The sequence below is a fragment of the Acomys russatus genome, chromosome 4, assembly GCF_903995435.1.
Source record: "Acomys russatus chromosome 4, mAcoRus1.1, whole genome shotgun sequence".
Classification (NCBI taxonomy): domain Eukaryota; kingdom Metazoa; phylum Chordata; class Mammalia; order Rodentia; family Muridae; genus Acomys; species Acomys russatus.
In genome coordinates, this window is record NC_067140.1 from 67127546 (window position 1) to 67141844 (window position 14299).

The 14299-nt window shown below is 42.1% G+C and overlaps 1 protein-coding gene across 4 annotated transcripts in view; it reads left to right on the top strand.

The window, feature by feature from the left end:
- The window catches only part of Pank2 (pantothenate kinase 2), a 34248-nt gene that overhangs the window by 15249 nt on the left and 4700 nt on the right, over window positions 1-14299 (top strand). For 2 of the 4 annotated variants that reach the window (XM_051144658.1, XM_051144657.1), the window contains exons 2-3: window positions 7093-7269; window positions 10783-10906. In XM_051144658.1, the coding sequence (XP_051000615.1) occupies window positions 7166-7269; window positions 10783-10906 (228 nt within the window). In that variant the 5' untranslated portion in view covers window positions 7093-7165. Of the gene's footprint in view, window positions 1-3233; window positions 3488-7092; window positions 7270-10782; window positions 10907-14299 lie in introns of those variants that run through there. The other 2 variants (XM_051144656.1, XM_051144659.1) reach the window with 2 other exon arrangements.

A 14299-nucleotide genomic window follows, 5' to 3' on the forward strand; every position in this document is an offset into this window, starting at 1 on the left:
CAGCTGATAGGTAGGTAGGTAGTGGGTTCTGGGTCATAATTGATAGGTAGGTGGAGAAGACTTCTATTTCCAAGACTATAGAGGCCCTATTGCAATATATTTGAAATCCATTCAGGCCATTAACAGGCCTCAATTGTGGAATCCAAGGAAAGAGTGCAAACTGGATTTTGTATTTTAAGAATAGGTCCTTTGAACCAGGTGTGGTGGCGCACGCCTTTAATCCCAGCACTTGGGAGGCAGAGGCAGGGTCTACAAAGTGAGTCCAGGATGGCCAAGGCTACACAGAGAAACCCTGTCTCGAAAAACAAAAAACAAAAACAAACAAACAAAAAAAGAATCGGTCCTTAGACAACTGGATTTCTCCTTTTCAAATTCCCAAGTTGCAATGAAAACTGCGTGGAATGAAGGTTTTGAAAGTGGCTCTGTGGATAAAATGCCTACCACTCAAGCATGAGGACCTGAGCTTGAATCTTTAGCACCCACATTAGAAAGCTGAGTGTGGGGGCTGGAGAGATGGCTCGGAGGTTAAGAGCCCTTGGCTGCTCTTCCAGAGGACCTGGGTTCAATTCCCAGCACTCACATGGCAGCTCATCACTGTCTGTAAATCCAGTTGTAGAGGATCCAATACTCTAATACTGACATGCATGCCGGCAAAACACCAGTGCACATAAAAAAAAAAGTTAATAATTTAAAAAAGGCGGGGTGGTGGTAGTGGTGGAACGCTGGCTCAGAGGTTAAGAGCATTGGCTGCTCTTCCAGAGGTGCTGAGTTCAGTTTCCAGCAACTATGTGGTAGCTCACAATCATCTATAATGACATCTGGTACGCAGCAGGTGTACATGCAGGCAAAACACTGTATACATAATAAATATTTTTTTTTTTTAAAGGAAAGAAAGCTGATGTGTGCCTGTGGCCTTGGTGCAGGGAGCAGAAATGGCTGGCCAGTCAGTCAAAAGATGAGAGCTATTGAGAAAGACTTGATGGTGACCTCCAGACTCCGCATATATTCACCCTTTACACATGCACACACACACACAAACACAAAGCATATAAAATTAAATGCCTATGACTTTGTGTATTAGGATTGGAATATAGTTAATCTATAATAATCTTTTAATTGGGTTTCTTTTAAAATGTGAATTAGATTTTTCTTTTTTGAGACAGTTTCATTATGTAGCCCTAGTTGGCCTGGAACTAGCTCTGTAGATCAAGCTGGTCTCAAACTTACACAGAGATCCACTTGCCTCTGTCTCCTGAGTACTGAGATTCAAGGTGTTTGCCACCATGCCCGGCACAGTTTCTTGATACTGAATTTGTCTCTTGTTGTTAACCTTACATTCTGAGTAAGTTGGATTAGTAGCAGATGGAGTCATTTGGTGTGGCCTCTGGGCTGAGTCATTAGGAACAGTAGCACTGTAGGATGTTTCAGAATGATAATTCTGGGAACGATGAAAGGGGAAATTGGCTTGACACTTGATGTCAAAAACTACTTGGATTCAGATATTTGTCTACCAGTGCTATTTAGCGTAGAAGTGAAAATGCTGACACACAGTGTTGAGTTACCTAGAGAGAGAGAGAGAGAGAGTCCAGATAGAGTGACAGTGATAAACAGCTCAAGGGGATGGCTGTGGTGAGAAGAGAACTTAGCATTTCTAATTAGTAATTGATTAGAACTCATCTGAGCTTACCTTGTTTGTTGCTTACAATAGGTTGGAATATATTGAGTATAAATATAATTGAACAGGTGTTGCATAAAGAGGAGTGGTTTGTGGCAGAATTAGGTTCTTTGGGGCTGTGAGGTGTCACTGGTAATGTTGTATTAGCATGCTCTAGTCAGCATTCAAACGAGCCAGCCATTCTCCAGAATTACCATGGAAAGCTTCTGGATCTTAAGTAGCTATGCACAACCATGTGTGCGCACACAGACACCCACACACACACACATAAACAAACTTGATTGTAAAATAGAGAAATCCAGTTATGGTTTATAAAAAGTTTCTGATTTGACTAAACATGTTTTGACATTTTCCCTGCTTAGGTAGTATCTGAAAGGAATTCAAGTTGATGAAAGGATTTAAACTTTGATGGTCCTAAGCTTCACTCTTCAAAATGCTGTAACCATAACCAGTTAGATAGTAAGAAATACCGTCATTTCTTTCTTTTGAGCTGGAGTTCTCAAGTAGTTGAGACTCCCTTGAACTCCCATGCTTCCTCCCTTCTGAGCATAGGGATTACAGGTATGTGCCACTATGTTTGACTTTAAATCTTATTTTCTTGGACACTTTAAGTTTAGGTAGGCTGCTTTTGTTTTAAACTGGGATTTGAACCCAGGGCATGCTAGGTGAACACTGCCATTTATTATGTCCTCAGCTTCAGGTTATTAAATAGGTGTGGTTTCTTTGGTACTACTAGATAGCTTTAGATGGCTTTTTTTGAAGATAGATGGTAATTGTGTGTGTGTGTGTGTGTGTGTGTGTGTGTGAGAGAGAGAGAGAAAGACTATTCACCTGCCTTTAGTGTGTGCTCACTTATGTGGAGTCCAGAGGTCAGCTTTGGTATTGATGTTCAGGAGCTTCCACATGCTCTCCTTGATGAGTCTAGGCCATCTGGCCAGGAAGCCCAGGGACTCCCCTGCCTGTACCTTCCCATCACTGGAGATTACAGATGTGTGTCACCACACCCAGCTTTTTATGATTGTGTAGAAATGCAACTCAGGTCCTCTCGCTTGGGTTACAAAAACTTTACCAATGGAACTATCCTTTCATCCCAGCAAGTCAGTCTTCATGGATTCTGCCATTGTTGCCAGGTATTCTCATAAGCCATAGCCTGCACTGTATCCCCTCTTCACTGTCCCTGGCAGCAGAGGTCCTGTTTTCTGTTGCTCACTTGTGACTTTTGCTTACAGTGATTTGTATGTAGACTATTTGGGTCTGTGGGAACCAGAGTTTATCTTGGTGGTCTATTCTTTTCCCTGTCTCCAGATGTACTCTACAGAGTGTATACAAAAGTTGCATATCTGAGGGCACACTTTTATGGTTCCTTCAGAGTAGAGATGTATTTTTAAATGGAATTTTAAAAAGTTTCTGTTAATTGTCAGATGTGCTCACATCTGTTGTCCTAGCACTTAGTAAGCCGGGGCAAGAGTTACAATGGGACTTTGTTTAAAAAACAAAAACAAAACAAAAAAATTGTTGGCTTATTAGAAAGTCTAATTACATTATTCTTTTATTACAGATAGGTGATCTTCAACTTCGAAAACTGGATGAACTAGATTGCTTAATAAAAGGAATTTTGTACATTGACTCAGTTGGATTCAATGGGCGGTCACAGTGCTATTATTTTGAAAACCCTGCTGATTCTGAAAAATGTCAGAAGTTACCATTTGATTTGAAAAATCCATACCCTCTGCTTCTGGTGAACATCGGCTCAGGGGTTAGCATCTTAGCAGTGTATTCCAAAGATAATTATAAGAGGGTCACAGGCACCAGGTAAATCCTTTCTATAGTCATTGTTTATACTTGATATGGTCGTTTTTGGATATTGCAGAACTACACTTATAGCACCCATTACAATTATGTGAAAGATTTAAAGTTTTTGAAACTGCAAGCACATGTTGCTTCTCTTTAAACATTCTAATACCATGGCCTCTGCTAATCTCTTTTGCTTAGGGTTTTTGGTTGTTGTTGTTGTTTGTTTGTTTTTGGTGGTTGTTGTTGCTTTTGCTTAGGGTTTTTATTATTGTGTTAACAGTGTTGCTTCAACAGACTCATTGCATCCATAGTTTATGGTGTGTATATATAAAGCAGCTGAAGTTAGCAAGGTAGCCCTTTGGAAGAGAAGGCTTGAGAAGGTCCTTCCTTTGAAACCTGTAGACTTTGTACGTATACATGTATACATGCTTTAGTATGCGCATGCGTGCATTCATAGCAGAGGATGGTGTGAGGTGTCCAGGGATGGCCGTACAGCAAGCGATGGTCATGGGATGGTGTGTGTGGTGGTTTGAATGAGAATGGCTCCCACAGGCTCATATATTTTAATACTTAGCCTCCACTTGCTGGACATTTTTGGGAAAGATTAGGAAATGGGGCCTTGTTGGAGGAGATGTGTTAACTGGGGTGGGCTTTGAGGTTTCAAAAGCTGAAGCCATTCCTAGTTAGCTTTCTCTGCTTCATGGTGTGTGTAAAGACGTGAGCTCTCAGCTCCTGCTCCAGTGCCAAACCTGTCTACCTGCTGTCATGCTACCACCGTGATGGCTGTGGACTCTCAGTCATAAGTCACCAATAAACTTCCATAAGTTGTCTAGGTCATGGTGCCTTTACCACAGGAATTGGTACCAGGGAGTAGGCTATTGCTATAACAGGTACGACCATGCTGTTGTTTGGAGTAGTAATGTGGGCTTTAGGGAAGTAGTTAAAAGCTATAAGCAGGGATGAATGAGGCCATGCTAGTAGGAGTTTGGAAGACAGTAGTGTTAAGAGCAGTCTTGACCATGAATGCCCAGCTCAGCAGCTTTGAGAGAGAGTCAGGTATAGTGGTACATGCTTTTAATCCCAGCACTAAGGAGGCAGGAGGGTATCTGAATTCTATAAAGTGAGTTTCAGGTTGCCAAAACTGTATAGAAGTGGTTCTCGGGCTGGAGAGATGGCTCAGAGGTTAAGAGCATTGACTGCTCTTCCAGAGGTCCTGAGTTCAATTCCCAGCAACCACATGGTGGCTCACAACCATCTACACTCTAATCTGATGCCCTCTTCTGTCCTGCAGGTGTACATGCAGGCAGAACACTATACATAATAAATAAATAAATAAATAAATAAATAAATAAGGAAGTAGTTCTCAACCTTCCTAAGGGCGACCCTTTAATGCAGTTCCTCATGTTGTGGTGACCCCAACCATAAAATTATTTTTGTTATTACTTCATAACTCTAACTTTGCTACTGTTACGAACCATAATGTAAACATTTGTTTTTCAGTGGTTTTAGACTACCCCTGTGAAAGGGTTGTTCAACCTCTAAAGGGGTTGTAACTCAGAGGTTGAGAAATCCTGTATAGAGAGACCCTGTCTCAAACAGCCAAAAAGCAAAAATGTTTCAGAGGGGAACAGCATTAGTAACTGGGCTATAGATCATTCTTGTGATATTTTGGCAGGTTTCTGCCTTTGTCCTAAAAAGTTGCCTGAGGCAAAATTGAAAAATAATGGCTTATTTTGGCTGAGAAGATTTCAAGACCGCCTAATACTGTGTCATGTGATTATTAGTGGTAACTGTTGCGCAGATCTACAGTGCAAAGGAACAATTGAGAAAAAAAAAATAGAAAATGTAAGTTTGAAGTGGAAAAATAGCATCAGATAATTTAATATGTTCAGTACAGTGGAGGCCTGTGCTGAAAGATAAAGAGAGGTCTGATGGAAAATAAAACAAGGGAGGGGTGCCCTCAGTGCAAGGTACTACCCAGCTAAGCTTTCAACTTGTATAAAGGAAATGCTGGAGGAATGTTCTGCTCTTAAAAACAACAACAAAGGAAAACTGCAAATATAGCTCAAGAAGAGGCCCAGGCCTCATCCCAGCAGGCAGCCAGTTTGCCAGTTAGCACGTGGTTCTGACTTTAGAATCACAAAGGCTATATGAGCAAAGGGGTGTGGATTCTTCCTCCATGGTTAAGGAGAACCTCCAAGGCCAGGCATGTGTCAGGGAGTCCCTGCATGGAGGCCCCGAGAGGCCATTGTGTGAAGCTGTAAAGGTGTTGGAGATGCCAGAGCCATGGGATACTTACCAAGGAGAGCTACAGACATTGTGTTGAACTGGGGTGTGGGAAGTGTAGGTGTTACAGTCAGCAAGCCTGGGAGGAGAGAGCCGTCTAAGTCTTTGCCATTGGAGAGAGAGGATTTGGGATTTGCCCTGCTGGTTTTCAGTCTTGGTCCAGTATTTCCTCCCTGTGTCCCCTCTCTTCTATTTGGAATGGTAATGTACCTATTCTATGCCACATATGTTGGAAGTACGTGATTTGCTTTTTGCTTTTGCTTTTACATGGGGTTACTGTTAAAAGATTACCTTGAGTCTCAGAAGAGACATGCATGGGCTTTGAAACACTTGACTGAAATACTATGGGAACCTTGGAAGGAAGACTGGATGCATTTTGCATGTGATATGGCTGCAAGCCTGTGGGGGCTAGGGAGTGGGAATGTGGTGGTTTTGAGTGAGAACGCCTTCCATAGGTGTGGTCCCCAGTTGGTAGAAATGTTTGGGAAGGGTTAGGAAAGGTGGCCTTACTGGAGGAGCTGTGTCACTGGGGGTGGACTTCGAAGTTTCAAAAGCTCAAGCTGTTCCCAGTTAGTGTTCTTTGCCTTCTGGTTTTGTCTCGAGATATGAGCTCTTAGCTCCAGTGCTGTGCCTCTCTGCTGTCATGTGCCCACCATGATGGTCATGGACTCCAGCAATGAAACTGTGTGCCCCAAATAAACTTCTTCTATAGGTTGTCTTGGTCATGATGTCTTATCGCAGCAACAGAAAAGTATCTAAGGCAGTTTGGATCTAGAAGTTGAGGTACTGATAACTAGAAAAGTGATTTGAAAAGGAGGATTAGATGAAAGAGAATGAATGTTTTAGTTAAGGTTCAGGGGTTACTTGAGGAAAACAGGAACTGAGGATTTGAATAACCATTTACTAATAAGTTTTAGCCAACAAATGAGAGCAGTTTAGGGGAAAATAGGTGTCCGTAGCAGAGTCTTGTGGATTAGGATGATAGGTGCTTGAGTGACTTAAGATGTCATTTTGCATTTGAAGACAGAAAGTAGGTGCCAACATGACACTGGCTATGTAGGCTTTACTTATGTGTACCTGACACTTGCCATACTTGGTAGTAGTAGACTGCACTGGGAATACGTACAGGGAGATGGGCTATATATATTTTTTCTCCTTTGTTGGTTCATGTGGATATATGCATTTTATGTTTTATGAGGCAGTTGTATATTTGTCATCTTGCAAACTTAACTTTATTGGTATTTGTGCATGACTTAACTGGGGCAAGAGTAGACTGATACGTGGATACTGTTTGGGGTTCATAAGTCTTACATCCCATTGTTTGCTTTTAATCATAGTCTTGGAGGTGGAACTTTCTTTGGTCTCTGCTGTCTTCTTACTGGCTGTAGCACTTTTGAAGAAGCTCTTGAGATGGCATCTCGTGGGGATAGCACCAAAGTGGACAAATTAGTTCGAGACATTTATGGAGGAGACTATGAGAGGTTTGGATTGCCAGGCTGGGCTGTGGCTTCAAGGTAAGGGAGTATGTACGTAGTAAGAAATACAATAGTAAAATCTATTGGTTATGTTTTATTTTAAACAGTTTGATTGAAATGTAATTTATAAAGTTGGCTGTTGAAATTATATAATTTGAGGCTGAAGATGTAGTTCAGTTAGTAGAGTGCGTACTCGTGTATATGAAGCCCTGTAGCAGTATATATGGCCCTCAGCTCTGTATAGACTGGATATGGTACATGCCTGTAATCCTAGTCCTGGGGTTGAGACAGGAGGATCAAGGAGATCATTGTCTGCTTCATAGTGAATTGCAGGCTTGTTATACACAAATACTTGTCTTTTTAAAATGTATATTTTAGTGGTTTGTTGTATGCTTACCGAATTTTGCAGTTATTATTATTATTCAATTTCAGAACATTTTTTTATCATTTCAGAAAGAAACTTTGAAGCCCTTAGCCGTTAGTCTTAAATTCATCCCTCTCCCAATCTGCCCTTCTTTCTTTCTTTCTTTTTTTAAATACTTTTTTCTTTTTTTGTTTTTTTGACACAGGGTTTCTCTGTGTTAACCTTGGCTGTCCTGGACTTGCTTTGTAGACCAGGCTGATCTCGAATGCACAGCAATCCCCCTGCCTCTGCCAGGGATTAAAATGCCGGGATTAAAGGCGTGCACCACCATGCCCAGCTTTAAAAATACTTTTTAAAAGATTTAGTTATTTATGAGTACTCTTATCTGCGTGTACACCTGCATTCCAGAAGAGGCATCAGGTCCTCATTTAGATGGCCATGAGCCCCGTGTGGTTGCCCCAACTGCTTTTCTTTCTGTATCTATTGGATTTTACTCTGAACATTTCATGTATTTCGCATCATACAGTATGATCTGTCATGACCAGCTTCTTGTCACTTAGTGCAGTATTTACAGAATTATGTTTTATTGTTGAGCAATCTGTTTTGTGAATATACTATATTTTATGTATTAGTTAATAAACATTAGGTGTTTCCATTTTTTTCTGGATGGCATGAGTATGAACAGTGCTGAAGACCTGTGTACTTGTCTTTGTATGGACATGTTTTGTTTTTTTGTTTTTTTGAGACAGGGTTTCTCTGTGTTATAGCTCTGATTGTCCTAGAACTCGTTTTGTAGACTAGGTGGCCTCGAACTCACAGAGATCCTGCCTGCCTCTGCCTCTGCCTCTGCCTCTGCCTCCTAAGTGCTGAGATTAAAGGTGTGTGCCATAGCTCCTGGCTTTGTAGGGACATGTTTTAATTTTCTCTTTTTTTTAATTTTTGTCTTTTTTTTTTTTTTTTTTTTTAAGGGTTTCTCTAGCCTAGCTATCCTGGAACTCACTTTATAGACCAGGCTGGCCTCAAACTCAAGAACAGTCTGCCTCTGCCTCCAGAGTCATGTAATTAAAGGCATGTGTCACTATGCCCTGCTTTAATTTTCTTGATCTCTATCTAGGAATGAATTTGCTGTACTGCATAGTGACTTTATGTTTAGTCTTTCGAGGAACTACTAGACTACTTTCCAATGTGACCACACCATTTTACAGCCCCAGCAATTTAAGAGAGATTTAACTCGACCGGGTGTAGTGGCACACGCCTTTAATCCCAGCACTCGGGAGGCAGAGGCAGGTGGGTTACTGTGTGTTCCAGGCCAGCCCGGTCTGCAAAGCAACTCCAGGATAGCCAAGGATACGTGGAGAAACCCTGTCTCAAAAGACAAAAAACAAAAAAAAGAGAGAGAGAGAGAGGGAGATAACTTTCTTCGTCTTTTTGTTTAATAATCCCTCCACCCTTTTTTATAAACTGCTTTAGTAACTTCATTTTCCCATGCAAATGGTTAAAACTGTATTATCAACACTGTACAAAGGCAACCTGTAGTTAGAAGCTGTCGTAGCAGCAAAGTGTAAGGAAGAGAGCCCTGGGAATCCCAGAGCCAGACCAGGCAGGGCTCACCTGATGCTCACTGACAGTTGAGACTGCTACAGTAAGGACACACAGACAGTCTATCCATTGTAGCTGCTTTAAGCTTCCAGTTTCTTTTATCTGCTTCCTGAATTTTCTATTCATCTTCTGGGTCTTTACTTTTCTTCGGTGGAGCCTTTGTCTCTCCTCTACAGAGGCCAGAGTGGCCTTGAATTTGTAATCCTCCTGTATCAGCTTCCTGACTGTTGGAAATAATGGGTGTGCCACCAGTCCCCAGCTTATTGTGATCTTAAGTTTTGTTTTTCTGTTTATTATTTAAGGAATATGTCTGTTGAAACCTCTTGCTAATTAAAATTATTTTTCCATTTATGAGAGGATTTTACTGTGAGGCCCAGGCAGGTCTCCCTTGGTCTCAGGTGCTGAGATGCTGGCCTGTGCCATCATGCTCAGCATGGGACCTTCTTAATTTTGTTTATGTAATTTTAAAAAATAATTACTTTTATGTGTATGAGCTTTTGGCCTGAATTTATATCTGTGCACCATGTGTGTGCAAGGTGCCCATGGAGGCCAGAGAGGGCATCAGATTTCTTGGGACTGAAATTAGAGACTGCTGTGAACTGACATGTGGGTTCTGGGAATTGAAAGGGTCCTCTGGAAAAGCAGCTAGTGCTCTTACACGGAACCATTTTTCCAGTCCCCCTTAGGTATGTAATTACTGTTTGTTGGATTGTTTATTTGTTGGTTTTGTGTTAGAGAACATGTGTTTGTTTTTTGTTTGTTTGTTTTTGTTGTTGTTTTGTTTTTGACTTGTTTTGTTTTTGGTACAAGGTTCTCACTGTGTAGCCCTGGCTGGCCTGGAACTTGCTAGGTAGACCAGGTTGGCCTTGAACTCACAGCGATCCTCCTGCCTCTGCCTCCCAAGTGCTGGGATTAAAGGCATGTGTCACCATCACCCGGCTGGCTTTGAACTCTTAAGAGATGTGCCTGTTTCTGAGTGCTGGTATTAAAGGTGTAGACCACCATGCACAGCAGAGCACTTGGTTTTTAATATTAGAAAAGGCATTCATGTGCAAGTACTTGCTAAATAACAAGCACTGAGTAAGTTGTATGATTGTGCTTTATTTGCAGCATTTGTTTTGTTCTTGGGTTTGGGTCACAGTTACTGATGTGGCACTTCTGCTGGTCAAGACATTTGAAGTCTTTTATTTACTTTCTAGGGAAGCCTGAAACTTGAGTAGCTCACTGGAACTCAGCTGTTCTGTACTGTGTGCTGATAAAATGCATTTTCTATATTAGGTGTGACTGTGACCATCTGAGTGGAACAGTTGTGCAGCAGTGATGCCCTGCTGACAAGAGGTCTCTCTGGTGGCAGATCAGGCAGTGTTGCCTTTCGGTGGCTCTGCTGGATGCTGCTTGCATAGGGAACTGTCTGGAACCAGAGTTGACTTTTAGTAGAAGGCCTGCTCATTTAGAGTGCCTTCAGTGGATGCTCCCATCACTCTGTAATAAAAGGTGGAAAGACTTGCTATAAAGTCATTTTATTGTAGTAAAGTCACATTGAAGTTCTTTTGGATTGTGTTGCTGGAATGTTTTTTCCTTCACTACAGTTTTGGAAACATGATGAGCAAAGAGAAGAGAGAGGCTGCCAGTAAGGAGGACCTTGCCAGAGCAACTTTGATCACCATCACCAACAACATTGGCTCCATAGCAAGAATGTGTGCCCTGAATGAAGTAAGGGGACATGATGTTGTTCTGTTACCCTAAGGAAACTGCCCTGCCTTGACCGTACACTGTCTTCTTACAATGGCCCAAATGTAGTTACATGGGGTCGACTTCAAATATAAACTTTACACTCATGAGAAACAGATTCCTCTTCGTTGGTTGCCCCTCCCCCTTTTCTCTTCCTGAAGATAAACACTGTTGCTAGAGGTGAATGGCTTCTTTTGGGGAGAGTGTAGAGGGAGCCAGGAAGAAGGACAGTGTTGAGCTGGGGATGGGGGTGAATGATGGGTAACAATGGTGGGTCTAGATGCTGTGTTTATTGGCTGCTGTTGAGGTGTGGAAAGGGATCCACAAGAAGCCACGAAGCTGGGAGAAGACTGAGCGGTCAGAGGAAGGCCCACCTTAGCTCCCCTCACCTCAGCAGAGCTGTCTTCGTGCTTTCAGCTTCTTTACAGTGCTGCCTTGTAGCATTCAGGTCAAGCAGCATTGTACAGGGCTATGAAAGAACCAAGAATGGGCTGCCCTTAGGCAAAGTATCTAGGATCCAATTGGTGTGGCTTTATGGCTTGTCCCTATGTACACACTTGGTTTATAATTACTCTCTAAATAATATAGACATGTGCCTTAATAGGAGACCTCAATACTTTAAAAGACTTGTCTAAGTTTTAATTTAGAAGATACTGTATACCAATTTTAAAAATTCCATCTTTCTTCATTTGAATAACATTATTTTTTTCCTTTATTGCATGTTCTCTTGTGCTTAAGTATTTAAAAAATTTTTAGTTGGTGTGCATACATCTTTTTAACAGAAATGTATGGTTTGTGGCTGCATTGTGTGTGTGTGTGTGTGAGTGCATGTGTTTGTGGGTGCACGTGTGAAGGTTAGAGGAAAACCTACAGTGTATTCCTCAGGTTTTGTCTACCTTGTTGGTTTGTTTGACTTTTTGAGACAGGGTTTCTCTGTGTAATCCTGGCAGTCCTGGAACTCACTGTGGACCAGGTTGGCCTGGAAATTGGAGATCCACCTGCCTCTGCCTTCCAAGTGCTAGGATTAAAGCTGTGCACCACTACTACCCAACTTCAACAACTTCTCCTCCTCCTCCTCCTCCTCCTCCTCCTCCTCCTCCTCCTCCTCCTCCTCCTCCTCCTCCTTCTTCTTCTTCTTCTTCTTCTTCTTCTTTCTTCTTTCTTCTTTTTAAACTGGCTATGGAGACCAGGTTGGCCTGAAACTCCTAGAGATCTTTGTTGTCTCTACCTCTCTAATGCTGGGATTAAAGGTGTGTGCACCATACCTGGCTTTGAGACAAGGTCTCTCACTGCTTGAAATGGCCTGGGTGGCCTGAGTCTCTGGGATCTGACTGTTTCTGTCTCCCCACTGTGGCATTACAAACTTGCCGCTGCCCCTGCTTTCTTGGGCTGGATTCTGGGGAATTCAACTCAGTGCCTCACATTTGCATGGGAAGCATTTTACTGACTAAGCTGTCTTCCTAGGTCATGACTGTATATTTGATCAGATTCTTATTTTGTCATAAATTATTCACATAGAGCTGGGCATTTGGTTTCTTGGAAGTGGTGACTGTGGTAAGTATTTTGAAGTATGATCCTTTTCTTTGGCTGTTTTATTGTTGATACAGGGCTTATTTGGGAGGGAACCTTATGATCCTACATTATGGTTGTGCTTATGAATACTGGCAGATTGCTGAGAAGTTTTGCATAGGGGCATGCCCGTTTAGAGCATCTGTAGCATTGATGCCTAGACAGCTTTACTGTTGTTGGGGGTGGAATTTCAGGTAGACTTTATCAGACAGCTGTAAGACTTACTTTCTTGGTTCACAGATGAAGGTGAATTGTTTTTAGCTGTCACATACCTTTGCTTCTTTGGGTCATGTCCTCTTTTACGTTAGTTACTCTCTCCTTGCCATGACCAAATCCCTGACAAAAGTAACTTAGGAATAGGATTTGTTTTGGCTTGAAGGCTGAGGGTATAGCCCATCATTGTAGAGAAGGTGTGATGGTAGGAGTAGCTTGTGGTGGCAGAGGGTGAGGTGCTTCTCTGTATCTGGATATGCCTGGAAGCAAAGATGAATGCTGGTTTCCAGCTGGCGTTTTCCTTTTGTCCATTTTATTCAGTGTAGGATGGTGTTACCCACGCCCAAGGCAAAGTCTTCCTTCCTTTCTTAAGTACCCCTCTTGGAATGCCCTCCTAGACCCAGCCAAGGGTGGGCCTCACTGATGTTCTGGGTGCCTCCTACTCTAGTTATGCTGACAACCAATATTGCCCATCTCAAGCTTATCCTTGTCAGTTTGTCACCCAAACACCTCACATTAAATCGAACTCCGTACCCTTTGTCTTACTATCTTCTCCTCATGCAGAGTACATGTTACCCTTCTGTGTCAGTAGAGTCTGTCTTTCACATTATAGATGTTCCTCATTATCATCTATTTCTGCTTCCACTGAACCTGCATCACATTTTCTTTTCTTTTTCTCCCTCAAATCTCCAACCTACCATTGTGCCTTTGTGGCCCACCGAATTTAGTTGCTTATATATGAAGGGCGTTATTTACTTGAATCAGGCGACTTGGTTCTGAAGCTGGACTTTGAGATTCACACCTTTAATCCTAGCACTCAGGTGGCAGAGGTAGGCAGATCTCTGAATTCCAGGCTAGCCTGGTCTGCAGCATGAGTTCCAGACCAGCTGGGACTAAATAGTGAAAATCTGTCTTAAAAAACAAAGCAAAACATGCCGTGTGTGGTGGTGCACGCCTTTAATCCCAGCACTCTGGAGGCAGAGGCAGGCAGATCATTGTGAGTTCGAGGCCAGCCTGGTCTACAAAGCGAGTCCAGGATAGCCAAGGCTACACACAGAGAAACCTTGTCTCGAAAAAAAAAAACAGAAACAAAAAACCAAACCAAAAAAAAAAAAAAAAAAAAAAAAAAACCAAAGCAAAACAAAGTTCATTTTGAGACTTACCATAATGATGAGCTTCTATAAAAAAAATCAAAATTCAAAGTACAACTTCCATTCCATAAGGGAGAAACAGGAGCATAGCAAGGAAGTTCCAGGCTATGTAACAGACTAGGGTAAATGTCAGCCTTTGCAGCTCTGTGCCCAGCACCCACGATGGCATCATTTAGGCTCTAGCAGGCTTTCATGGTTCTTCTTAGCTACTGCTGGTGGCAATTGTAGTTTTTCTCTTGAGCTGACTTCACATGGAGTCTGTAGTTTTCCTTGGCAAATACCCCATGTTCCTGACATCTCCAGTATTTTAAAGTTTACATTGCAACTTAGACTTCACCTTAACTCCTCCACATAGTTGCCTCTTGGAGCCTCCTAGTAGGGAATTCAGCCCTGTGCCACATGTTTGGTCCCAGTAGCTTTCTGGAGCCTTGGTAAAAACTCT